The sequence below is a fragment of the Paramisgurnus dabryanus genome, chromosome 6 (genome assembly GCF_030506205.2).
Source record: "Paramisgurnus dabryanus chromosome 6, PD_genome_1.1, whole genome shotgun sequence".
Taxonomy (NCBI): Eukaryota; Metazoa; Chordata; class Actinopteri; order Cypriniformes; family Cobitidae; genus Paramisgurnus; species Paramisgurnus dabryanus.
In genome coordinates, this window is record NC_133342.1 from 2,598,726 (window position 1) to 2,626,516 (window position 27,791).

General features: G+C 36.4%; 1 protein-coding gene and 1 long non-coding RNA gene across 3 annotated transcripts; both read left to right on the forward strand.

Moving 5' to 3' along the window:
• LOC135744202 (NACHT, LRR and PYD domains-containing protein 1 homolog) lies at nt 1-27,791 on the forward strand. 2 transcript variants are annotated; one of them, XM_073814878.1, is made up of 11 exons: nt 1-180; nt 315-330; nt 5,930-6,030; nt 6,147-6,191; nt 6,414-8,115; nt 9,168-9,242; nt 9,369-9,458; nt 10,156-10,404; nt 11,443-11,532; nt 22,929-23,054; nt 23,879-25,713. In XM_073814878.1, the coding sequence occupies exons 2-11, from the start codon at nt 317-319 to the stop codon at nt 23,940-23,942; spliced, it is 2,556 nt and encodes an 851-aa protein (XP_073670979.1). In that variant the 5' UTR covers nt 1-180; nt 315-316; the 3' UTR covers nt 23,943-25,713. The 2 variants fall into 2 exon arrangements, with proteins under 2 accessions (XP_073670979.1, XP_073670980.1); XM_073814879.1 differs by lacking the exon at nt 23,879-25,713 and adding an exon at nt 25,763-27,791 and having other exon boundaries at nt 3-180.
• Nucleotides 14,451-21,359, forward strand: LOC135744212 (uncharacterized). The gene is made up of 4 exons (XR_010530681.1): nt 14,451-14,725; nt 15,255-15,350; nt 20,879-21,024; nt 21,241-21,359. It is a non-coding gene; the product is annotated as an uncharacterized lncRNA (long non-coding RNA).

Genomic DNA, 27,791 nt, shown 5'->3' on the forward strand with positions numbered 1-27,791 from the left:
GAGACTTTTAAATTGTTTTTAAATTGTTTCCACTAGTTGATTTTTTTCAGTGGGTTAAAGTTGGAAGGATATCGTTCAATAGTTGTTGGTATTTGGGCTGTGAATGGTCATCGTGATCTGGCAACCCACGCAGCTGTGCACACAGAGAGTCCAGCGTGACGGTCACTGGCGTGATATAAGGTACTTTACGCATCAAAAACATGACGAAACTGAAAAGTTTCTAAATAATACCGATATAAACAATTTAGTAACATTTAGCCTTGTATTATATTGTATTATTTGAATATGTTGCTTACATTTTCCTTATTTTCTAGAAATGTCTAGAGCTCATACACTCAAAAAAATGATACTTTAAACGAACACAATTTTATTGTGGACAGTGGTTCCACACAACACAGTTAGTTTTTATTAACATTTAAGGGTTGTTTTCAGTCAATGCCAAATTCTTTTGTTGCAGCAACACAATTGAATAATAAATAACTAATGTGAAGTGGTAATGTTCAACAAAATTATTTTAGTTACTTATCCATAACTTAAGATTGTTACGTTTTCTGAACATGTGTTTAACTTGTACAAACTAATCGAATATTTCTTGCTTGTCCAAATCAAGAGTAGTTTATTCATACAACTCATTTACATTGTGGACAGTGGTTCCATCCAATTACTTTTATTTACTTTAACACAACAATTTCTATTTCAAGTTAAATCACACACAAAAATATACTTTTTGTAATAAACTCTATATAACATTCATTTTATTCATAAAAGATTCTCAGACACCAGTTCTTCAAGCCATGTTTATTGCACTTAAACTACAGATACCGTAAAGGATATACCGACAAATGAGATGCACTCATCAACTTGAAAAACTTGCAAAGTTTTTCAAGGACTTTGGATATTACAATGTAACCTTATAACAACATTACAATTTTTTACACTTACTGACAAATGAAATGCACGAAGCACCATTCAGGCAGTTTTTTCAAGCCCCCGGATACGTATAATTAAACAACAGTATTACACAACTGTAATGCTAACTGACAAAATAGGTTGCTCTCCATTCAGAGAGCTGGCACATGCGACTTTCAAAGATTTTTCAACAACTTTGGTATAATTTTAAGTTAAATGGTACTGTAAAAACATTATAAACGTTAACATTCCATGACAAATTAGATGCAGGACCATTTACGTACAGCCAAAGCTTTAAACAACTCTACATTAATCTAATTAAATAAAAACACACTGCAAAACTATCAAAATAAATTGACGACACTGCTTACTTCCTGAATGTTATTGTACTGCCATTTCAAAAACATGGCATTTACATAGGAATGTTTTAATATTTCATCTTTCAAAACATCTGCAAAAGGCTTGGTCTTCAGCGTCTGAACTTTATGAGATAGTTACTTCCCATCTAGCTCCAGAAACAACAACTGCAATACTTCAAAAGTGTACCTGAATTCGGGAAAGTAGCTCAAGTTCAGTTCATATTTCAGTCCCATCAGCATGGTTGTCGCATACACACTGTTGTTGAGGTCCGAGAACTCTTAATCCCTTTAATAACACTCCAACATCTGCTGGGCTGTCTTCGATGTCTGAACCATACATTTTTACAACAAGCACTCCCATCACCATCTTCTGGATCGCATCCTGGGTACTGGGTGCATCTGTATCCTGCAGGTGAGAATGACAATGATTAAATTATTTTATGTTTATTAATAATGTCAGAAAAATCTCATTTACCATTTAATGTTATTCAAAACCAACACATCACTTGATTCTGTAAAACTGAAGTATTTTAAGAACGGTCTCATATTCCATAATGTACAACAGCCAAAAAGTCAAAGAGGGCAAGTATTGTTTGCTTACCAACATTATTTAAAATATCTTGTTTTCTGCATTAGCAATAAACTTCTAGGTTTGAAATACCATGAGTGGAGATGAGATAAAATAAAAAGTTATCCCAGGTGAAAAAGTACACGTCCATAATGTACTTAAAGTGCTCTATTTTCATGCACTAATTCTGTACGTAGTATACAAAAAATTCTTCTTTTGTACTACTTAAGATAATCTTAAACATCTTGTACATTGTTCACAATGTCAGTCTAAATCAGATTTTAGGGCATATCCGATTTGACAAACTCATTGTCCATATTGTGGATCACAACTGTTCTGTGCGTCCTGTAGCGTTCTGCCGTTTTCTGGATTATCTGCAATGTTTCTATGGCAATGACGTTGCGTTGGCACGACAATCTGCCTCAACATCTGACGTGTTTACGTTTTATGTGATGCAACAGCATGACATAACTGAAAAGCTACACAAATGCGATCAGAGCGGTCAGACTGACTTGGATTTCCAGAAATGCGATTTGAAAAGGATTTTAAACCACCCATGGATGTAGCCCGAAAAAGATTTGAAAAAACACTGATTTCATGTGGTTTTTGGTCGTTCACACATTCTAAATGTGATTGAATTGGAATTGATGGATTCGAATATGCACCAAAATCATATTTAGACTGACAGTGTGAACAAGGTATAATTGTACTTCCCTGTTCTATTATTGAGACACCATGAATATGAACTAAAATGTTCTAAAAATCTATTTTAAAAATGTATTTAGGTACCACTCGTACTAAACTTGAACCCATCTTTGTATGAAAGTTGGGTTCAAGTTTACAAGTTTTAACTAAATACATTTTTAATACAGAGATAGTATATTCAAAGCACATTTTAGTTCATAATTATGTTGTCTCAAAACAGCACAAATAAGTACACTTAGATAATCTTAAGAACATCTTAAAAAGTACTAAAGAATAAATTTTAGTATACCAAGTATAAATTAGTTTAAAATAGAGCACTGTAAGTACAATATGGAAGTGTACTACTTTTTCACCTGGGATACCACAACATTTCAATTCCTTGATAATACAGCAAAGTATATATATGCACATATACTTACCAAATACTCTTTAATTAGACTGGTCGGGTCTTCATTCAGGTAGACAAAGAAAGATCCGAGTCTGATCAATGTTGTCAGTCTAAATATGAAAATATCAAAATTTTATTAATTGTAGCATTCACAATATCAGGTAAACATTTACCTTTATTTTTAGATTATTATGCAAAATAAAGCATGTAAGTGGAAAACAACAACAAAAAGGGACACTTTAAACTGTACCTATGTTTCTTTTTTACAAGTTCCAGAAACTTTCTAATTCCAATTTCACCAGTGCAAAAAGAAGTTTTATTATAAGGTTTTAATGAGTGCAGTTCATCATACCCGTGTTGTGGAGACCAGCAGGTTTTTAATTCTCTGTCCATTGACGACTCCTCGTTTTGCATAGATCCTTATAAGCTTTGCAGAATATGGATTCATCTTCGCCAAGTATGTAGACACCAATGGGGCTGTTGTGATTCTTTTAAACTCTGCACAAATCTACAAAACAAAATAAATTATTGTTACCACAAAACCAATAAAGTTAAACATAAATGACTCAAAAACTTTTCACTCACCTCTTCCCTTCTGAAAAGAGCAGGCCATCTAGTTTTGAAATCTGCTATTGAAGGCGATTCCTTGACAACCTCATGTCTCTTGATAGAAAAGGTCTTGTCCATCAGCATTCATAATGTTTTCTCATTGTTCTTTTTAATTTCAGACAGAAGTATTAAACTGACTTCTTCCAGTGTTTTGGATGTCTCCGTTTATGGATGGTAAGGGCAGTAGTTCACCTCAGCATTGCATGTTTTTTTTATATATATATATGGTAAACAGCACTGGAAATTCCAGCTGGTTTGGGCTTGAGTAAATTTAATTTCACTTCATTACAGCCAATTTTTCTCAGTTTTGTTATATATTTGGCAAGACACACTTTTGCAACACAGTCAGAGCTTAATGATGTAGATGGGGTTGACAAAATACTGTGTCACAGGATGAAAGTGAAAGAGCTGGTTATGAGCAGGTACTCCTTTTGAGAACTGTTCAGTTGTGGTGGGGGCAAGTTGTCACAATTACTTGGTGTTGTCAGGAATACCACCTTTAGTGTACTTTTGTCTTGAATTTCAGATGTGTACATGAGATTTAAAAACTAATTGCCCAAGTCAGATCCATGAACTGCAGCCTTAAATGTCCTTGTAGATTACATTGTTTTTCTATTTCCTTTGACAGGTCCTTTGACTCACTGAAGTAGGAATGGCATACTGAAGGATCACCTTTTGTAACTTTTAGCCAGACTGGAGAAGTCATTGTGGTATGACTGTGGAAAACAAGTAAAATTTAGTTAATTATTTTTTTTAAATCAATTGTAAGTATGGTTTAAAAAAACATTAACTTATGAATTGTCCATTTAACAAAATAAAAGCATATTTTACAATATGCGTGGACTTGTCTTTTCAAAGTCACCAAACAAAGCACCAACCATATAACTCAAGCAATGGATAATCAATCATCAGCTAGCTAACTAAAATAGGCACTGACAGACTTTAACATACAATGCAGTTTACCTAAAAAATTTGTGATATGCTCTAGTTTAAATAATCTGTTTTAATAAAACACATCTGGCTTCAGTCATGAACAAAAGCATCACTTGCCTCATCACCATAAAAACGTTTGACCTCCTGTAATACTTCAGCAATGGAAACTACACCAGGCTTAAAATCACTCACTGGTTGTGTTTTCTGTTTTTGTGTGATATAGAAGTCCCATTGACATTTGATTGGAAAACACAACCTGATAACATGCAAAATACCGTTTTACTCTTCTTTAAGTGACTGTTTATGTCAGCAAAGTATTCTTTTTCTGATGACAGTGCACTGCATGCCATGCACACAAATTACAAGTGAAAGTGGGCCTTTGTCGTCATGCAATATTACATCTGTAGCATAATTCCTACTTAAATGAACAAGTAGAGCATATAATCATGTCTTGAATATATCAATTAGAATATGTACTATGATATCTATGATAACCACCACAACGCACGTGCAGCAGTCTTTCATGTTTTAGTAATTTAGATCACAAATTTTACATTTCAACATAACTTACTTTAAGTATTCATTCAGAGTAACAAATAAAAATAAACTTTAAGAACCCCTTGAGAAAATGCTCTGACTAAACACAGGAAAATACGTTTCAAAAGCACTATTATCACCAGTAAAACAAGTTCAATGGCTAACGTTACCACCGGAACACGACGGAAAATCGAAGTTCAACTCACCACGAACACGTGAAGCAATCCGTTCATTTTGAAACGCACAAATCACGCAGTTTACAACACTGCTGCTATCATAAAACACTAATAATGGCCCGAAATTGAACAACACGTTTAATACTGTTTAAACACGAGTACATCACGTTTAATACGGTTTAAACACGTCACACGACAGATCGCGTGAAGCACTCCATTACATTTGAAACGCACAAATCACACAATTTACCTCACTGCTGCACAAATGACGTGAAATCATCATCATCAAAAACAAACACCATCGCCTTAAACATAAAATAAAGTTGCCTCAACAATGTTTTAAGATGGATTGAAGAATAAACGTATTTAGTTTACTTACCACACCATCACCTGCGCGCCGTCTTCGTGGAAGTCGTTAAAATGACGTCACATCCTTTAGTTTGAAAAAAATTCTTCTTCTTCTTCTTCTTTCTTTTTTACCGGCGGTTGGCAACCAGCTTAATGGAGCATTACCGCCCCCTCTGTTCCGGAATATGAACCTGATAATAGGTCTATCTCTATCGCAAAAGTAAACCAATTACTTTAGTTTAAAGATAGGTAGTTAGGTAAACCAGAGTGAATAACAAATTGATTTAGCATAACACATTACACTTGTATTTTGTCTTAAAAATAAATGTGTATGTGTTAATGTGACTAAATATATTTGTGTATAATGAACAGTGCTACAAAACCCATTTTTTGAGTGTAATGTCAGTGCTGTGGCTCAGACTGGAAGTCATATTACCGCACCTATACTCACTTCTAATACAATAACAGGAAATGTTTACATAACACATAATGCTTCTGGTAAGACAAATGTGTGGTGTGTAAGTTCTTTTAAGGCTGAGATTTTATACCATATGTAGATATCTTTTACGTAAACAATAAATAATTTGTTTAAGCAAGTGTTACATTTTCTGTAGGTATCAGTACTTCTCACCAAGACTCTGTGAAAACACAACCATCAGGTGAATGATAAGTTTGATTGTTTGACTTTCTTTTTAAAAAGATTTAAAATATTAAATAAGTAATAGTATAAAAAAAATTTAAATAGCGGTAAGAATGCACCTTGTGCTTTAACATTTGTATTTATGGCATTTTTAAAAAGGTCTTATAGTATATCCTGTGGAAAAATAAATAGATGCTTTAACAGACTCTAATCATAGACAATAAACATTTTATTTCTGCAGCAAACCCCGTGATTTGCAAGTATAAAAAGCTGATTTGCAGTGAGTACCAGCATGTTACAGAGTATAACTCACTGCCCGGAGAAAATGTGCTTCTGTGTCAGCGCTACACTGAACCTCTGATCATTCAAAGACATAGAGATCAAAAAGAAAGAGAAGATGAGATCTCCTCAAAAGGAGAAAGTTTCCAGAAGGTCCTCAGCTCCATGAGCAGTCATGAATTTGTCCCGAAATCTCTGTTTCACACAGATGACCATGGGATCACTCCTAGAGCTGTCATACTGCAGGGAAACTCTGGGAATGGAAAATCTTTTGTTGTGCAGAAGATCATGATGGACTGGGCATCTGGTAACCTCTACAAAGATCAATTTGATGTTGTGTTTCACTTGAAGTGTAAAGAAATTAACTGCATTTCTGGTGAAAAGAGTTTGTTGGAGCTCTTGAGCTGGAGTTGTGGTTTAACTTCAGATGAGATCTCACAGATGCTCCAGTGGTCACCAGAGAGAGTGCTCTTCATTATTGATGGGTTTGATGAACTCAGACTCCCACAGGACGATAATAACGTGACATCACCCACAGATCCAGACCAGAGATGCACACCTGTGCTCACCCTTTGTGCCCTGCTGAGAGGACTTCTCCAGGTGAACTCCTTCCTCTTGGTCACCAGCAGATCAACAGCTACAGACACTTTAACCAGTCTGCTCAAGAATCCTCAGCGTTTCACTGAGATTATGGGCTTCTCTGAAAGGGGGGTGGAGGAGTATTTCCAGAAGTTCTTTCAGGATGAGAAACTCTTCAGGAACGCTTATACGTTTGTGAAGGCAAATGAAACTTTGTTGACTGCCTGCTCGATTCCTGTTATCTGCTGGATCATCTGCACAGTTTTCAGAGAAAGATTCAATGATGGTGCAGATATAACAAGTGGTCTGGAAACAACCACATCCATATATGTTGACTTTGTGTTCACTTTACTGGAGTATCACAGTCAGGGTTTGAATCAATCTGTGCCAAGCCTGCTAATGAGTCTGGGACAACTGGCAGAGAGAGGGATGCAGAAACAACAAGTTCTGTTTGATGAGAAAATTATAAATGAAACTGTGCAAGATCCTGCATGCTGTCCATTTCTGTGCAAGTTCCTCTTTAAAAGAAGAATTCAGCAGGAGACAATGTTCAGCTTCATGCATCTCAGCTTTCAGGAGTTCTTCACTGCTCTGTACTATGTCTGTCTGGATAAAGACCAGGCCATGATGAAGCTTACCAAGCTATGTTCCATTAGTGAAACACCAGGTGGATTTTTTTATGAGCCACCACGTTTTTCCGATGTGGTGAAGTTTGCTTTTGGTCTATTTAATAAGGACTTGCAATGCACACTTATAAAGCATGGTCTGTTTGTTCATCAAAACGCAGAGGCCCATCTGAAACAATGGTTTATAAATGAGATTCAGAATTTCAATATTTGTAAAGCGGCATATATGTTTAACTATCTTTATGAACTGCATGAAAAGAGCTTTGTGGAAGAAGCTATGCAGACCTGGAATGGCATTCGTATATCTGGTACAATCTTAAGAAGAACAGATTGTTGGGCTTTGAAGTACTGCGCTCAGTGCTGCCACAGCATCAGATCAATCTATCTTGGTGATTGCAAGTTAACACCTGACAAGTTGTCTATAATTCTGCCTGTAGTCCACAAGTTTGAGAGTTTAAGGTAAGTAATTAAACAGCAATTAAACAGTTCCTTAGTGGAAACATAGGGGGTTGCAATCAAATGATGGTTAACTTTTTTGTGTATCTGGTTTTATACAGTGTGATAACATGATATAAAACACAATTTTTCTTATGCAAAACATCTTTCTGAAAAGCACAGTTTGCTCTAATTGGCCAGCTGACCCAGTGTGTTGTTATTGGCTGAATACCTCAAGCTTGTAGTGGTACTTTGCAGGTCTTATACAGTAGACCCCTTAATCGCCCACGTCACTGTAACATCACCGCTCTAGCTGGAGGCAAAAAATAAGTAGGAACTCATAGCCGGCATGCTAAAAGTTTGAGTTTTTGACTTTAAAATGTCATCTTGTTGTGTTTTTGGCTGCCAGATTAGAAGGAACAGAATTTACAAACTGCTTCTGCATCCATGTTTAATAAATCCCTCCTAAAACGTGCTATCTTAAGCTTGTCAACATTGCCTCTGCGGCTCTTTTTGCCTCCAGCTAAGCCCCGCCCACACAAATACGTCACAATGTTTACCAACTGTAAAAGGGTCTATAGACGGTTTCATCGGACGCACGTGATACACGTCTGGATCCAAACTTTACTTTCGGTTTCGTTTTTTCAATGGTCTGACTAGTTGCTAAACTGATCTCTTGAACAGATGCCTGGTCGAAAATAACAAATGTTTTGGTTTCCTAGGTAATCTATGTGTTGTTTTTTTTTTTTTTGCTTGTCATATAAATAAACTACGTTTAAAGTACTTTCTTGTTATTTATTAGCGGAGTTTACCGGACCGCGACAGCCGCTTGTTTATGTTGTTACTGCTAAAACCGTCTATATATGCACACACAGCTATAACACTAAAGAAAAAGGAAAACATGAAATAGCATCATATGACTAAAATTTTTATATGTTTAACCTTAAGGGCAGGGTCAATACCTGGCCATAATTTTGTTTATTTCATTAACAAATGCAATTCTAAATAAAAAAATACAATGTTTACATGGATGATAAATTAATCTGTACAGTAATGCTCTGGATTTGATTTTGAAGCTTGAAAGTAGAAAACCCAACATACTCTGATCTTGTTGATCTGATGTGTGCTGTTACAGGAGGAAAGACCCAAAGGTAATGTATTTATAATAGCACTTATCCTAAATAAATATTTTATGTTCTTCACACCACATGCACTATAATTCTTTAGTGTGCATTATTAATTGTTCATAATACATTTTTCTGTGCTGTGATTTGCAGGGTTAATGTGATCCCTGAATGGGACGGTCCTGCAGATGAACATTGTTCTGTCAGATCATTGCAACTGTCAGTCATTAATGATGTGTCCAGGTGAGATGTATAAAGAACAGGCATAGCTGCTTAAAGTCACAATGAAATAGAAATAAAAAACTTTTATATTGCCTGGAATAATGTGATAATATTTTACAAATTACCTTTCTGTGAGCTTTATACATTATTAAAAATCACATGACCTTATAATCTTTAATCAAAAACGCAAATCTATCTTTACTTTCGATACAATCAGTTCTGGAAGGACTTCTTAAATAGACTTTTCTCATGTTTGCCAGAGAAAATAAGCTCAGTGGGCACTGTTGCCTCACAGCAAGAATTAAGGTCCCTGGTTTGAGCCCCGGCAAGGTCACGTGGCCTTTTTGTGTGGATTTTGCATGTTCTCCATTATGTCTGCATGGGTTTACTCTGGGTGCTCCAGTTTCCTCCTAAAGGCCAAAATTTGTTATTTTGAGCGGACTTTCAATAAAAAAAATTACTTTGGAATGTGAAATGTGTGGTAACTAAGCACTTTAAAGATCTCATTCTGTAAAAGAAAATATATCGCCTGGCAGTGAACTTTGAGTTTTATCATTTTACAGGTATTATTTATGCTATTATAGCAACATTACACACTAACTAAGGTTTAAAAATGGGATCAGAAACAACGTGAATATTGTTAGCTTACAGACTCACAATAACAAAATAGTTTCTGTTCCTCTAACTGATATTAACTTTGTTTTAATTTTCTTTTTAGTGTCCGCATAGGTTTTTGTTATAGCAATGTGGTACGGTCACTTCGTCTCACTCTACCACGGTCAGAGGCTATCGACTGGGCAAAGCTTTTTCAAACATTTCACAACACAGATTTGGATGCCTTCACGTCTGCCATCCATTATCTGCCTGAACTTAAAACGCTGGAACTGAATATTAACTTTTTGAATAAGAGCTTGTCTCTTTGGACTCTCTCCATCTGCCAGAATGTCTCCAGTCTAACAGAACTCAAGTAAGAAAAAGATATTTCATTTTCATTTATAAAGCACTACTAAAACAACAGAGTGTTGACCAAAGTGTTGTACAGTAATCAAATACTTCCATAATGTTGAATCCTTGCTCAATTGATTAGTTACAAAAGCAATGTAGATAACCATAATGGTTACTATGAAAAAATGTAAAAGATTCAGATTTTAAATCCAAATGTTTCCGAATGGTCGTCCACTTACCTAATTTGCACTCCACTTAAATATTTCAACATTTGTGTCGCGTTATCTGCGAGGCTCTAATGATTTGTCTGCACTGAATATTTCTGTTGTTTAGTGCAGTTAAATTTAACTTAGTTTGTTTATGAAGTCTACCATCTTGTACAATTACACCAAATGTAACAACTTAGCCAATATGTGTGTAATTGTAACATTTAGAGGGTTTGTTGTAAAACTTAATACAAAATTGGATAACACAAATAATTCAGTACTATTCTGTCTATATGCTAGTGGATATTGTTTGTACATCTGTCTATAATACATATCCACACATCTGCCATTTATGGTCCTTCATCTAACCGTCTTGAATAATGCATATGGATAGATTATATTTTTAAAAGGGCTGCATAATTAAGACAAAAAAATCATAATTGTTATTTATTTCCCCTGCTATTGTATTTGAATTTATAATTTTAATTAATACTATTTACATTGATAAAGAAATAAAAACATTGTACACGTGAGGATTAGTGTTACATTTAACCTCGCTTTGTTTAAAAGAAACATTTTTAATCCAAGCTATCAGTTAAGAGTTGTTGACATGTTTAAAATGGTGTTTTAAGTAACAAGAAAGTGATTAAGATGTAAGGTTGGATTTGGTGATTTACAATTAACTCAAGAAATTTCCTTTCATGCCTATACTATCATCATCGATTCGTCACCATCATCATTTTTTTTATGAAATTGTTCATATGAATATGTAGAAAGCAACTCCTAAAGAATAAACTTACCAAACACTAAAATAAAGTTAATTGTTTAATCTGTTTAATTTGTGTGTATTGTAGGATTAATGCCAAATATTTTTTACTGGAGGAGGGAATTGAGATCTTGCAACGGTCACACACAAGGCCAAACTGCACTTTGACAATTAAAGGGTTTGTATTAATTTAACTGTCTTTTTATCCTTGTCATAGCAGTGGTCCATAAGCGTGCATTATTCCAGTTCTTTACAGCTATATGTGTAATGGTAACATGTTAGAGCAGGGATTCCCAAAGTGTGGTACGCGCACCCCAGGGGTACGCGAGCTGCCACCAGGGGGTGCGCGAGAGGAAAAATGTAATGGCGGTCTGTTTCTTTAAGTGGGATTTTTCCATACAATAAATAAATAAAAAAATGAACAGTAAACATTTCCTTTGTAATCGCTTTTATTTTAAATAAAAACTATAATTTATTAGTTTTTGATAGAAACGTAGAAGACAGCTGCTGTCTTTTTCTACGCACTGCTCTTCTGTTATGCACTGCAGCCGCTATATGCGTGCCAACTCGTTTCATTCATTCCATATATATTATAAATATGCTTAACTGACTGAAATCAGGGAAACTGTCATGTGGGACGTCTTATGATAAAGTTGTTAGTCACGAAGGAGGAGAGGGACCAAGAGAGAGAGACTTTTTTATGGCAAAAATAGAAATAACGAAATGTGACGAGACATGGGCACAGGATACGCGAGCAATGTGTTTTCATGCATGGTAAAGAGACCGCCAATGAATTATATAATAAAATACATAAATACTTACTGTAGAGAACTTATTAAAAGCTTTCATTTAATTTTGTTTGAAACTTGAGCTGTTATAATGAATCTGCAAACTATTATACACCTTTTGTGCGAACAGTAAAGGCTTTCGTTAATGTGTTTGATGGGTCTGCACGTGACGCACTGGTAAACGTGAGCCCAGCCAACATGTCCATGTGGGCCCCACATGGGTTTTCTCTGGTTTATATGGGTGTCATATGGGCATGGGCTCGAAGTGGGCAATTTGATGGGGTTATTATGGGCCCCAGTTTGGTTTAGGTGGTGGGCTCGAGTTAGGCTGCCCATTATTATTTATTAGCGGGTCTTGATTAGGCCCCAAGTGGGCTATATTTGTCTTAACTTTAATTATTAAATTTGGTTTGTAATTGTTTTAAAAGTAACTGCCATAATTGCGTATTTAAAAAAAAAAACATTTCAATTTTTTACTAAGTTTATGTTATACAAAATGCACAGCATGTTTGTCAAATAAGATTTTTTGTGTAAATGTCATGGCCTAATTTTTTTAATGTACATATGTGCAAAAAAAACAATGTTTTTTAATAATATATCTAAAAGAGTAAAAGCACTTGCATGACGCTGTCCCCTCCCCCATACGGATTGCCTCCTCCCGCCTTTTCATTTAAAAAAAACCCACACCAACGGTCTCAACTCTCCTGGCAACAAGTTCTCAGAACATCACCGTCAATATCTCCTGTTTAACTCCACAAAGGTAAGATTTTTATACGTTTTATTTTGTATTAACTTAGATTTACTCAGTATTTTTAAAACTAGAGAATTCGGAATCATTACAGCTAACTTTAACGAAGGTTAATTAGCCGAGATGGAACAATTACAAAAGCGAACTAAAATGAAGTTGGTTAATTATAAAATGTTATATAATCAAAGTGTGTGCGCCGACTTTTCGTCATTTATACGCTTAACGTTATCGTATTTGACATAATCGTTTGGCCTCAAGACCGAGGCCTATCGAGAAAGAATGCTTCATGCTTCTAGACGTTTCTTTGCTTTGCAGCCGGTGTGAACCATGAGCTTAAAGTCGCATAAAATAATGCATACTACTCGTACACACAATTTAAGTATTCATGAGTTTTATTTGAGGGATAGATCGAAATTTATCGTCATAGTTAAATAAACATTAGTGATGTTTTCCCGTGCAATGAATGATTCATTTTTTAATCGGTTCTTTTTAGTGAACCTGGTGAATAACTGCACAAAGCTGACATAATGATTCATTTGAAGTCTCGCTCGACTCATGTGACTCGCTGAAGTGCGGATCAGGTCAAGCAGTTTGTAATGCGATGTCTCCACATACATGGATGTAGTTACCTTATTTATCTGTTATTCAATGAATCAGTGTCGGTATTAGGAATGGTAACAATTACTGTACTTGATCTTCAATTAATTGTCGATAAGAATTAAATCCGCAGTGGATCTGATAGGGTCCGATACAGAAACTTCAAATACGGTTAGGTTACTGAAAGCCAAGACCCTCTTCAGGGTAGCCTGCAACATTACCATAGCAACGCTGCTATCGGGGAAGGAGACCAGAAGCCGTTTTTAATGTACAGATTATAACGTAATCTTAAATCCTGGCAAGAAACTGTCAAATGTAAACTGTAAATGACTGTCGTTAAACTCTGAACCCCCGCAACATCACTGAACATTATTGACTGGCTACACGCTAGCCAAGTTGACTGTTGCGTGTTTTCTAAATGAAGGTTGCCATCTCAATAATATAAGCGTCTTTGCTGAATGTACGCCGGAGGTCTAAGCTGAAGTGACGACGGGAAAAGTGGCCTTTGTGTGCTTTTTGGATATAATTACAGCAAACTGTGTATCAACGACTAGGAATGCGAGGTGAACAACTAGAAAAATAACACTTGATGATAATGAAACTTTTATTTTGACATGTCATGGACGCGACTTTCATGCGACTGTTAAGTCATATACTTTGTCATTATGTTTCATTACGAAATTAGTTTAAATTGATGATTTTATTAAAACACCAACTACATTGACTCATTTTACAATCCCACTAGCATATTATTTAGACAAAATAAATATGTAATTGGCTATATTCCACTGCAGTTAAGGCTTATTGCACTATTACTGTTAATGACTATTTGATTGATTTATCGTTAATTTAAACGGTCATCAAATATGGGAAGTTGCATAAATTGACATCCCTAGTCGCTATTGATATTTTAATTATCCTAAACTTATGTCATAGTTGTGCCTTTTAGTTTAATTAGGTGAAAAAAGATGAGATGTAATTTATCTTTTAAAGAAAGATTATGTTGCTGTATATTTGCACTAATCACAGGACTCATGTTGTTTTAAATCATTTGTTAATTATTTTAAATTCTGCTTTTTAATCTACTGCTGTTAAATTTCAGATTCTATTATACCAAGAAACTGGTTTACCGGGCCAGAGGAAGAGGAGTGTTACTGGCCACCTTCCTCCACTGTCAAGAGCGAAGAGACCCACAGGAGATTGGATGAAATTCCAAGTGCGAGTTTTGGGAAAAGCTGGTAAGTGGTAATGTTAGATTTTGATTATTAATTTTTAATAAATCTATCCAAAGAATTTGTATTACCCATGTTATTCATAGTACTTGATAATGTGTGTGGGAAATGTTTTAAGTAGGGATGCATCGATACCGATACTGGTATCGGGTATCGGCCTCGATACCACATTTTCTAAAGTACTCGTACTCGTTAAAAGTCCCCCGATACCAGGGATCGATACCACGGTCTGAGAAATGTCTATGTTTGAGTGGCGTGTAAGGGGTTAATGCCTCTTGTGTTGTCCAAAGAGGCAGAGTTTACAACAAACTGGAAAACTAGTCACTTGTTTTTATGTTAAATTATATGACTAAAGCTGTTACCTGTAAATTTTAATCATGTTTTTATTAAGTACTCAGTATCGGTATCGGCAAGTACTGAAATGCAAGTACTCGTACTCGTACTCGTATTCCAAAAAAGTGGTATCGGCGCATCCCTAGTTTTAAGTGAATGGAAAAGCTTAAATGATGAGTAAATCTTTTTCACATTTCCTTAGCTGACTATGCAGCTGCCAGAACAAAGCTGCGTAAAGCTGAAGTGACTTCAGATCTTCAGACGGATCCAGAACCAGAAAGAGCCAAGCGTAAAAAAAGTAAGACTAATCATGTTATACAATCATGATAATTCAAATGTGTTGCTTTACAGGAATACAGTTACTGAATGATTATGCACCCCAAAACTATAGGTGTGTCTTAAGCAGCAGTTTAGTAATCAAGGCACTGATCAAAGAGTCTGCCTTTTTAAAGGCCATCGATAACAAACTTTACAGTACGGGTGCACTAATAAAGCAATAAACCCCGAGAAGCAGTGGGTTACCAGTGCATTTTATAACAGCTAAGGGGCGTTGTTAGGCACGACGCGAAGCGGAGTGCCTAAAACCCCCTTAGCTGTTATAAAATGCACTGGTAACCCAACGCTTCAAGGGGTTTATTGCGTTTATAAAACGGTTACTTCATATGCATAACGTTAGCGGGATTTTATAAAATAAAACCCAAAAAAGTTGTAATTATATTAGTACAAATATTACTCTTCCGCCAAACAAAGTAGTTCCTCAGAATCAAGTGTGACTGAAACAGAGCGCAGTTCCCAACCAACACAGACACAGCAAAGACACAATGAAAATATGATTCAAGACTGTGGTGTTTATTTTATAAATCACCATTCATCTAATTTATACATTAACATTTATATCGTGCAACTGTTGAAGTGATGATCAAATATGCTTGGAAGCATGCTGAACTCTTTCCCCGTCAGCGTTTTTTTTTTTTTTAAGTTGCCACCCAGTTTTAGTTTAATGCCTTCCAGAAAATTATCTTCTTTATATAAACATAAAATATCAAATGAAAGAACAGACCATCCGCTTTGAAACAAAAACAAACAAAAAAACATTTCATCCTACCTTCATTTGATCTCTTATCACCTCTCAAATGTTTTTATTAAAAGCGGAGATAATTCCATTTTTGTGAAGAACTTTAGTAAGAGATCAGATTCAGACGGAGCCATGAACAGTACTACACGGTGTTTTCAGTGAATGCGTCAGTGTTTAAGTTGGGTAAGATCGCCACCCAGTGGATAATAGCGGACGTGTGAACTTGAGTTATAAAATCCTCAGACAACTTTTTCTTTTTATCGACGAGATGACTCAACAATATTTATTGACATTCATCTGGATATCGCCATTAATTGTGCAATTGTAGACAAATTAAAAATATGATTATAGACTGTGGTGTTTATTTTCATAAATCAGTACGCAGTAACAGTGGCGCAGTGATACTTATGTAATGTGGTCTGAACCGTGAGGTTACCGGTGTATTTTATCACGGTTTAGAACGCGTTTCAACCAATCAGAATGAAGAACCAGAACTGCCCGTTTTATAATATGCATTAATTCATGCTAACTAATACACAGATAATCATGTGTTAGTGTGTGACTCATGAAGAACTAAACAATTAATTAATGATAACTGCATCAGCAACTAATAAAGATTCTATATAGAGATGTTCCGATACCATTTTTTTTTTGCGTATGTTATGGTGTAATTCTATATGGTTAATAAATAAAGTAATATTTTATTTGTTAATAATTAAATGTCATAACGCTTTAATTTCTTAAAAACATATTAAGAACTAGGCTAATAGTTAACTTATAGTGTAAATTAATGAGTTAATTACCACAATTGGTCAAAGCTATGTACTTCAACTTCCAGTTGTCTGCTTAACTAATAATTTGCAAATGTATCATCATGTTATGACTTTACTTGTTAAGGCTCATGATTATTTACTAATAGGCTTTATGCCCAGCTGCATTACTTCCTGAACTTCAGCCAGCTCCTTGTTTCCTGTCTTCCATTATTGGACAAACTGATTAATCCAGGTGTGCCTGACCTCAGTAGTCACAAACAATTATTCCAGGTGTGCCTGACCTCAGTAGTCACAACAACAATAATCAGACACATCAGTTTGTCCAATAATGGCAGACAGGAAACAAGGAAATGGCTGAAGTTCAGGAAGTAGTGCAGATGGGCATAAAGCCTATTGGTACATAATATGCCATTTATGGGTTTTGATCGCTGTTACACTGTTTAAACTGGACAAGACCAGCTGGCTACACTGGACATGACAGACCTTTTGTCTTTTGTAACAGAACTAGCACAAGAGCTCGGAGTATGTCAGAAATAGAATGTGACATCAATTTACTGTCAGGGTTTTATTCTGTAGCATCGTGCTGCATCTAGTGTAGTATCAATATCACTGACTATAACGGCGCATTCACACGGGGCGTAAGCATTGATGCTTCCCATTCACTTTTAATGGGTGACGTCAAGCGTTGGCGAACTGAATTGTGGATCCGTCGGCAACGCGAGCGTCCGCCAATCAGATTGCCTTATGCAAATAACCTAGGCAGAGCCAGCCAATTACGTTTATGGAAGACCGGAGCATGTGCTGGAGCCACTGTGATTGGCTGTTGGCCACGCTTCAGACAAGTCTTCCGTCAAGCGTTAACGCTTTCGCCCCGTGTGAATGCGCCGTGATGGACATTCTATTGTCTTTGTCCAGTCTAGACACAGTGTTATGAAATAGCAGTGCTCAGCTGCATGTTCTCAGTGTACCACAACCTCAAGCTTAACCTGACATTTTCCTGTGCATGAACAACAAGGTAAACGCAGTGAAATCTTGGTTGTAGATGGTTGGAAATTGAAATCCATGGCTTTAGTGAGGATGTGAAAACCAAAATTACATATTACTTAACAGTTAGTTAATTGTCATGTGCCTCAACAAGTAATGTAATAACATAATGGTACATTTGCAAATCATTAGCCAATGATTAATTAAAGCAGACAATTCTAATTGAAGTACATGGCTTCAACCCATTGAGGTAATTAACACATTAATTTACAATATCAGTTAATAAAATGTTATTAAGGAATTTATTAATACATTGACATATTTAGGCCCAATCCCATTTCTCTGTCTTACCCCTTCCCCTACCACTTCGTCTTACCCCTAGCCCTTGTCCCTCGAAACCAAGTGTTAAGCGCTAGGGGTGAAAACATACCCCTATGAAATGAGACACCACTTGGTTACGGTTATGTCATCATACATCGTCGTTAGCTGGCTGCAACGTCACCAGACGCGACAAGTGTGTAAAGCACGTACCGATGTCTCCAAAGCAAGTAGTGTTATGCACTGATATCAAACGAAATTCTCTGCTAATGGAATTTAATTAAAACTGTAGACAAGCATGGAGTCCATTCATGGCTAGTTAGAGAAATACGGGAATGTTGTGCAAATCAGCAACGTAACGTTAGCGTAGCAAACTAGCGAAATTTAAAAACATTTAAATTAAGAACATAATTCAAATATATATGTACAGGACTGTGTAGAGCACAAAATAAGACGTCAGTAATTTGTAAATCAATTATGAAGCCGAAAATACTACATTAATGAGACTCTCTGGACGATCTGGCCGCCATTGTTGCCGGTTGCACAATGTATTCTGGGTACCCCTTGGTTTCAAGTAAGCTCATGAAAATTCTTGGTTTTAAGGGGTATCTACCACTTACCCTTAGCCCTACCCCTTGATCAAAACGAGAATTGGGATAGCCCTTACTCTCACGTGAACGTGCAAAACTAAGGGGTAGGGGTAAGGGGAAGGGGTAAGACAGAGAAATGGGATTGGCCCTTAATTAATAACAATTAATATATTTACGTAAAGGAACAGTATGTAGGATTGTGGCAAAAACTGGTATTGCAATCACAAAACTTGTGGCTAAAGCTGGTACTGCAATCACACAACTGGTGGCCAATACTTGAAGACAGCGCTGTCCTGTGGATGAGAGACACACCTGGCTACCACGCGAGTCTGATGGACACTTTTAACGTGAAGGAACCATCTTCTTCAAGGTAAGTCAACTTTTTTGGAGCAAAAACAACAACTATTTGTTTGTTTGTAGCGTTAGCTACTGCTTATATTGTATTCTTAGGAACGAGTCAACGCCAAGTAATGCACAAACGTAGACCTTGCATAAAGTTTGCCTATGCTTCGAGCAAAATGACTAATGTAAGCTAACTTAGCAGGACGATTGTTAGCTAGGCTTATCGTTACCCGGGTGCTCTGCTCGGAGTTCCGAGATAAGGCTACTACTCGAATTCTGAGCTAACGTTACCCTGAGTAACTTCATTACTGTGGCTGTGGTGCGCGCTTGCGCAGGCAGTCATTCGTGATGTGGGTAAATGTGACCGTTTACATAATAGCTGATGCGAGAGTAATGTTAAAGGAAAACCCACCGTTTTTCAATATTTTCCTATGTTCTTACCTCAACTTAGACTAATTAATACATACCTATCTTTTTTCAATGGATGCACTTAATCTTTGTACATCGCATTGTGAATGTGTTAGGATTTAGCCTAGCCCCATTCATTCCTGGTGGCTGTATACCTGCTAAACAGTCATTTTTAACAACATAGGGCTGTTTAGATAAAACAATCTGGCGAGCGTGTTGTCCTAGGCTAATACACCAACAGCTAATTTCTGTATAATAAAGGGCTACATTTTGCATCAAAGTCTGTCAATGAAATCTTTACATTGTGTTGTTAGTTGAATTTACATTATGAACACTTGCACTTTGAGATTGTTTATTCAATGTACAGTAAGGAGCCCTACATATAAAATGCATTATTATTATAATTATTGAACAGAAATGTATTTTGATATTCACTGCATATCAGCCATACAGTATGGAGACACGTTGTTTTGTCATATTAGTCCTATGTATGATAGTTTGCAAGGTTATATTTTTATGATTTTAATTTACTTTCAGGCAATGGTTCTGGGCACTTTGGTGGAGCACTCACTGCCATTCACAATGGCCCGTCATCGTCAACCTTGCACAGACGCCGGCTGAGGACAAAGTGGCTCTGTCGCACGAAGCTTTCACGAACATCGGCAAAATATATATTTTTTTCATTTCTGTCTCTTGTTATTTTTTTATTTCAGTGTCATGCTTCACAACACTTCCAGGCGTTTCCGTGAGTTGTAAATAAAAACATTTGTAAAATATTAAATGTGTCATTCTCCTTAAGCTTCAAGGATGTTTTAACATTGATTTTTGATTAAAGTATGTTGATTTTTGTTAAGTCACGCTCAGAATCATATTAAAATCACAAAAAAATAGAGCAAATACACCACAAACCCCCCAACCCCGGTGTGTGACACTGTCACCTTTTTTACTATGATGAGTTTGCAGGTCTGCAAATATGATGTTATTTAATGTTAAACTATGTGAGTGGTGCTCTGTGGTGCAAAAGGGATTTGAGCAACTTCCTGAGTCGTAGCTGGGCGGCGCGGACAGGCACCGGTGTCTGTATACTCATAGAAAACAATGTGTTCGAGTTTTTTTTTAGAACGGCACAGTGCTGAGCTGCGTGTCCTGTGTGCGACCTCCTCTACTTGCATATGGTTGATTTAGATGAGTTAATGCTTTGGGACAATTCTTCTTCTTCTATAGCAGTGAATCAATTGAGTTTTTCCTCAGGGAGACTAAAATGCACTGTCTGATGTGATGCTGTAGTAGATGGTTACAGAGTTATAATTTTCTCATCTTATTTTACTTCTTACAGGAAGCACAAACACCAGTTCGCAGCACTCCAGCACAGACAGGTTCTACTAATACTCCCTGCAGACAAGTTCAGCCCAGTGGAATGGCAGTGAGGGATGGAATGTTTGTTCGTGTACAATACTGGAAGAAATTAAAGAGTGTCAAAAGGTACAGGGTAGCATGATAAGGTGTCTTATGCAGCAGAGAGAACAAAACTGTGTGGTTCTATCCATGTCTTTTGTATTAGTTTAGATTATTTTGGGGGTATAAGCGTAATTATAATTTAGATTATACTCCTGCATTTCTTTAATGAATTTCATGTTTTTTACAGTTCTGCTAGGATTTTTAAAGTATTTATTTGTCTTTTCTTTCTTTACTCTTTAGGTTTGAAGCTGAGGAGTCTGTACAGGCACAGGAGTGACAACTTTTATTTGAGGTTTTATCTTGAAGACATTGTTCAATAAAAAACTTTTATTTACACATTCTGAATTGAAGTCATTTTTCCCTGCAAATATTTAGTAGTTCCTTAGACATTAAAATATTAAAGCAACACAAAATCTGTTGATTTGACGCTTTCTTGGTTTGAGAAGGTACTGGTTTACAAAACAGTTACAAATTTGAAGTAATTTGAAAGTTAATTTTGTAGAAAAGCACATTAACTTGATCCACAGAAATCAGGTTTATTTAATAAATGGGGCCCACTGTGGCCCCACAACCCATATACGGGGTCATTGGGGGTCCAGTGAAATCACCCATAAGGGCCCATAAGGGTGATGTATGGGACCCACTTTGGGCCCATTAATATTATATAATGTGGGACCCAAGTGGGCCCATAAACTGAACTCCTACATGGGCCCAACTTGGAGCCCACTGTGTACCCATCATTAACCCACATGGGCTAACACACATGGGGCCCATGTGGAGCCGATGGACAAATTTATCTGGGCCCCATTTGGGTGGCCCATGCGGGGCCTAAGTTACAGCCCATCAAAGACCCACATGGGGCCCACGTGGACATGTTGGCTGGGAGGAAACCTCTCATATGTCATCTATTAGCTGACGGCAGTAAGTGTACGTTTTTTACCATAGTAAACTCGAATGGCGTCTAAATATCACAGTGGTTAAACGCATACACGGGAGCGCGCATCATCTACGCTGAGCGTAGTTTCAGATGGTGCAATAGGCGTAAATATTTTTCACAATGTTGGACGTAGCTAAGCCCGACGTAGGACTATAACACCCAACTTCTTAACGTCCGGCTAGTGCAACCGGCCCTTGGTTATTTGCGCATGATTAAACATGAGTATTAATGGTGAAAAAACAAAGCTTTTTTGGATTTTTTTTAAATGGGGATTGGGGGTGCGCCAACCCGGTTGGGACATAGAAGGGGGTGCGCAGGAAAAAAAGTTTGGGAACCCCTGTGTTAGAGGAAAACCGGCCCTCCCAGCTAAGCCTGGTTTGTCATAAGGGTTTTTCTCCACAAGTGGAGTTTCGGTTCCTTGCCACTGATGCCCTGTTGATTTGCTTACTAGAGACTGCAGAAATTAGCTTGGATTAGGGTTTAATTAATTCTGTTAATATAGCTTTTATTAAAATGATCCAACTGCAATGTTAAAGACATTTTTGCAGGCGTGTGCACGTAATGATGTTGCTATGTTTCTCTGTTTTTTACAATTTTGTTTGTGCTATTTTTTACATATTATGTAATGAAAAACTCATGCTCATATATATTTTTCTTGTTTTGAAGAAAAGTATACATTGTTTTATTAGATTTTAATCTGTTCATGAGGACAATAAAATTCACAATATATTCTACTCTATATTTAACAATCGTTTAGTTCTCTGCCGTTTCTTCTTTCTTCATGTAAAGCAGAAGCTTTACAATAGCTTTGTGTGAGGTGCAAAATTGATTTTTTATTTATTTATTCTTGCCATTTTGACCCTTTTCTTGGCACATTTATTAGTGAGGAACAACTTAATATAAACAAAATGTTATGCAGATCATATAAAGTAGTAGTCTGCAGTTTGTCAGGTTTGTGAAGAGCTCAGTAGCTTTCTATGTTGTTTTATAGGTTAAGATGCAACAAGCCATCTCAAAAATGCACACTGCGTAGAAGGTTTGGCCCTGAACTGAACTGCAACCAACAGGTGGTGATTTCTGTGAATTGTCAGGGTTTTACTGAGAGGACTTTGAGAAGGTAAATTAGTCTTATCTAAGATTTTGATGGTTTCAGTAACAATAAGAACTGTGATATGCCATTAGCGAACAAAGCTTTACTATTTTAAGGGTGTTTTCACACCTAGTTCGTTTGAGCCCTCCAAACGCTCTCAGAGCAGTTCAGGGTGTATATGAACAAACCAAGTGATCTCAGACCCCCCTAAAAGGACCTCATTGATTTCACATATCAAGAAAGAAATCGAACCACAAAAGAACCCAAAAGCGAACCGAACTCAGACCACGTCTGGGGGTGGTCTGAGTACGGTTCGCTTTTGGGTTCTTTTGTGGTTCGATTTCTTTTTGATATGTGAAATCAATGAGGTCCCGGTCTGTTTCGCGTGTGGTTTTGACATTGTATCAAAATCAACTGCTGCACAGAAAGCTGGGGTCTGAGTTCTTATGAAGTTGTGATGTGAACAAGAAAGGGTCTGAGATCACCTTAGTTCTGAAGAGGACTAAAAAAAAGAACTGGGTCCTCTTTTGAGTCCACTATATTGTGAACACCAAAAGGACTGAGGTCACATTCGGCTAGTTCCTTTTCTGGTTCACTTTAAGTGAACTGGGATTGGTTCTTTTAAAATGAAATATATGTGAAAACACCCTTAGGTTATTATTAACTGTGCACAATTTTACATAAAGGAATTTGTTTTTGTATTTGTATTTAGGCACTTATACAGTACAGTATAGGACTTACACAAATTATTTTTTGCTACAGTGCTTTGTCTTGATTATAAATTAATATCTCTCTCTCTCTCTCTCTCTCTCTCTCTCTCTCTCTCTCTCTCTCTCTCTTGGACATGGGAGTTTGGGAAGATGGAGGGCCCCCGGCTCTCCCCCAACGCTGTGTATGGAGTCAGGAGGGCCTTAAGATTCTAGGCGTCTTTCTAGGAACAGAGAGGTACATGGGAAAAAATTGGGACGGCGTTTTTGAAAAAGTGACTGGACGCTTACGCAAATGGGAGTGGATTCTACCCAAACTTTCCTTCAGAGGAAGGGTTTTAGTGGTCAATAATCTGGCAGCTTCAATGATGTGGCACAGAGTGAATGTACTTGACCCACCTAAGGATCTGCTTGTTCGTTTACAGAAGGTGTTTGTAAATTTTTTTTGGGATGGGTTTCATTGGGTCCCTCCGGCGACTCTTTATTTGCCAGTGAATGAGGGCGGTCAAGGGTTGATTAATTTGGTTGCTAAAGTTGAAGCCCTGAGACTAAAGGCTGTTCAGAAGCTACTGTACTCACCAGGGTTTACCCCGTGGGTGTCTCTGGGTCTTGCCCTTCTCAGATCTTTTGGTGGGTTGGGGCTGGACAAGCAATTATTTTTAATGTCTGAGTATGGTAAGGTTTTTCCCTTCAATATTAATTTTTATGGCTCCATTTTGGCTTCTTGGTCAGTGTTTAATATCCACAGACGTGACGATTTGCACTTTGGTGTTAATGAACCTCTGTTTTTTAACCCTCTTTTAAGTGGTTTCACATGCAAGTCTAAGACTGTTGTCAGCATCTTTTTGGAAAAAGGGGTATCTACCATAGCTGATCTAATCTGCCTTCCTTCCAAGTCATGGAGGACAACTGAGTCTATCTGTAGCCAAACAGGCTTTAAATCTGTAAGGATGGTGGAACAGATCCTGGGTGAGCTGAAAACTGCTTTCCCAGCAACCCTTCTCTCTTTTTTAGAGAGTGTATTGTTTAAAGGCTCATATATGATAGTTTTTTCCCAATACTGACTGTGTCTCCAAATGTTTCTCTGGATGGTGAGCGGGATACGAAACTGCTCACTTTTAAGTACTTGGAAGGATTTGCTCTTAATGAGGCTGGGAAGGATATACTCTATCAGACTTGTGTCAAAGTCAGGTTTTCCCAAGGAATCGTGAACAGAGAGGACTCAAAATGGAGGGCCTTTTTGCAGGCTCCCTCCAATTTTTTTGCCTTCTTGGAGACTTTTTTATAAAGGCCCTCTGCCTAAGCGTTCTGGGGACTTACAGTGGAGGATTTTACATTGTATCTTACCTACTAACACTCATGTCTCGAAATTTAATTCAAATGTTCTGCCTAAATGCTTGTTCTGTGTTTCTCCTGAAACTGTTTTTCATGTCTTCTCTGAATGCACCAGATTGCTACCGCTGTTTTCTGTTCTGGGAAAAATTCTTAATGATTTGGGTTTTGTTTTTGACATGATGCACTTCATTTTCGGTTGTAAATACTCAAGGGCGCTTATGAAGCAATGTACTGTGGCAAACTTTTTAACGGGTCAAGGGAAGTTAGCAATTTGGAAGTCTCGTAAGCTAGCAAATGAGGGAACAAATGTGAACCTTCTTCAGCTGTTTATGGCTTTGGTGGAGTCCAGGGTTGTTGTGGAGAACAAGTTTTTTCAGTTGACAAAAAATCTCCCAGAATTTGAGTTTAAATGGTGTGTAAATGGGGCTTTAACATCCCTTGGTGAGGATGGAACACTAATTTTTAACTGGTAGACTTTGATTGGGTCAATCAATGTGTCATGTACATTTTATTTGTTTTCCAGCTGTGATTTAGTGTGAATGGATATGTTTTTTCTAATGATTAAATAAAGGGAGTTAAAAGTCTCTCTCTCTCTCTCTCTCTCTCTCTCTCTCTCTCTCTCTCTCTCTCTCTCTCTCTCTCTCTCTCTCTCTCTCTCTCTCTCTCTCTCTCTCTCTCTCTCTCTCTCTTAAGGCCTTTGTTTTGGAACTAAATCTACAGTTTGATAACTAGTGAACTAGAGAGCAGATGAAGATAGAAATGAAATATATATAGGCTATAAAGTGCAGCTGGATGTTGTAGTTATGTTCTTATTAAATTCTTTAAAATTCCAAGGAACTGTGTTTCTTTTCTGTAAAGCACCTGTAAAACATGCAATGTTTGTACCTTTTCTGTATTTCATATACTATATTTCATTTTTTATATTTTTATTATTTTTGTTTTAATTTACTATAGTTTTGTAGTCAGAGTGAAAGCATGGAAGTCTCTGTAGATATTGTTTTGTGATGTTAAAATTTAATTGTCAGTCTTGATGTTGTTCATTTTGTTCACAAAGAATTTCCAAAGCATGATACATGACAGTAATCAATAAGTTTTAGGCATCTTAAACATTTCTTTTATAACCATGTCAGAAATCATATTTTAATCATAACAGTCCTATTACTTTACGATCAACTATTGTTACACGTGAAAGAAGGACATGACTCCTAAATTCTCTTTTTTTGTGCACATGAAGGATAATTAATCAATGCCGCACATTCAATAAAAATAAACAGCTCATTTTGTTTCACTGTGTAATAGTAACTCCGTGACTAACTGGCAGAAACCTTCAACACTATTAAAATATTTGATGTTTTAATGTAATTGTGCATTTGGGTGTACACTAGCTCATTAATTAATTAATGTTAAATAAAAATAGGTATGCGTTTACATGCAGTTGTGGAGGACTAAAATGACTTAAAATATAAATCAATAAGTATAAGTAAATAGGCAAATAAACATTTCAATGTAGAAATAAATACAATTAATACGTTTTGGTCACGAAGGAGTTAAGGGAGGATTATTTCATCTCATTCATCAGTTTTTTAGCACTATTTCTGTATTTCTACATTTATTTATTCATTTTCCTACGTGTATTTAATTTGTTTTTGTTAGCCTACATATATTTTATATTAATTCACTCATTTATACATTTATATTATCATACATTTATTTTCCTACATTTATTCGTTTGCTTGAATCATTTAAATGTTCAGGGCTCGGTTGCATAAAGCACCTTAATAAGTGTAATTTTCCTAAGTTAACCCTTTTGTTTCCCTTAAACTTAAGTATAGACCGCTGGGGGGCGCCGCAGTACCCCTGCCTGCTCCAACATTATAGAGAAGAGACGAGCGTAAAGGTCGTGACCAAACTTCGTAACAGTGCAAATAAAATGATAAAATATCACGTTTGTAATGTCAAACCTTTTACATTGACAACTTAGTCTTTTCTGATCTACATAAATAAAAGTTGCAAACGTTTATCCTCCGTTGTAAATTTACAAACGAATTAGTAATGGGAGAAAGGGGAGTTGTCCGGTAGGGGGCAGTGGAGAGTAGAGGAGAGAGTAAGGCAGAGAGAGGTTTTAGTTTCAGTTTCAGTTAGTGATAAACAATTAATTGTGGTAAATGCAGTATAACAGAAACATTAGTAATGTTCAAAAATTGTATCCCATATTTAGCAGTGTTCTGGTCATTCAAATTTAAAAATATTATTTGGAAAAAAGTATGGGAAATACCAATTAATTTTTTTTAAATAATAATTTAAATAAATAAAGTTTGAGAGGTATATTTTATAAAATTGCATAATTTCCCTGTTATGGCATTTGAAATTTCAAATTAGATTTAAGAAATTTTTGCGACATTTGTGGTGTTGCAACGGAATCTGGGAATTTTTTTTCTTTGATATATAGTATGTTTGGATTGTTTTAATTTCTGTTCTATATTATTTACAACTTTTATACAGATGTAACTTTATGATGTCATTTTTCTTTTTTACAAGATTCAGTTGATTCTAAAAGTACAATTTCTTTTTTTGTACAACTTTTTATTTTACTAAATATCACATTCATTTGAAGAAGTATGCTAAAGCTACGCCAAAAGAACAACTTATTAAAGAAATCAAACCACATGGCAATACAAAATAGCAATAATTTAAACATAAGACTTTATTATTGTATCCTGTG

What these genes read in the sequence shown, in the direction of transcription:
- LOC135744202 (XM_073814878.1), top strand. An exon ending in CATAACACATAATGCTTCTG is followed by an intron (nt 6,031 to 6,146) that starts GTAAGACAAATG and finishes CATTTTCTGTAG; the next exon opens with GTATCAGTACTTCTCACCAA. An exon ending in GTCATTAATGATGTGTCCAG is followed by an intron (nt 9,459 to 10,155) that starts GTGAGATGTATA and finishes TTTTCTTTTTAG; the next exon opens with TGTCCGCATAGGTTTTTGTT.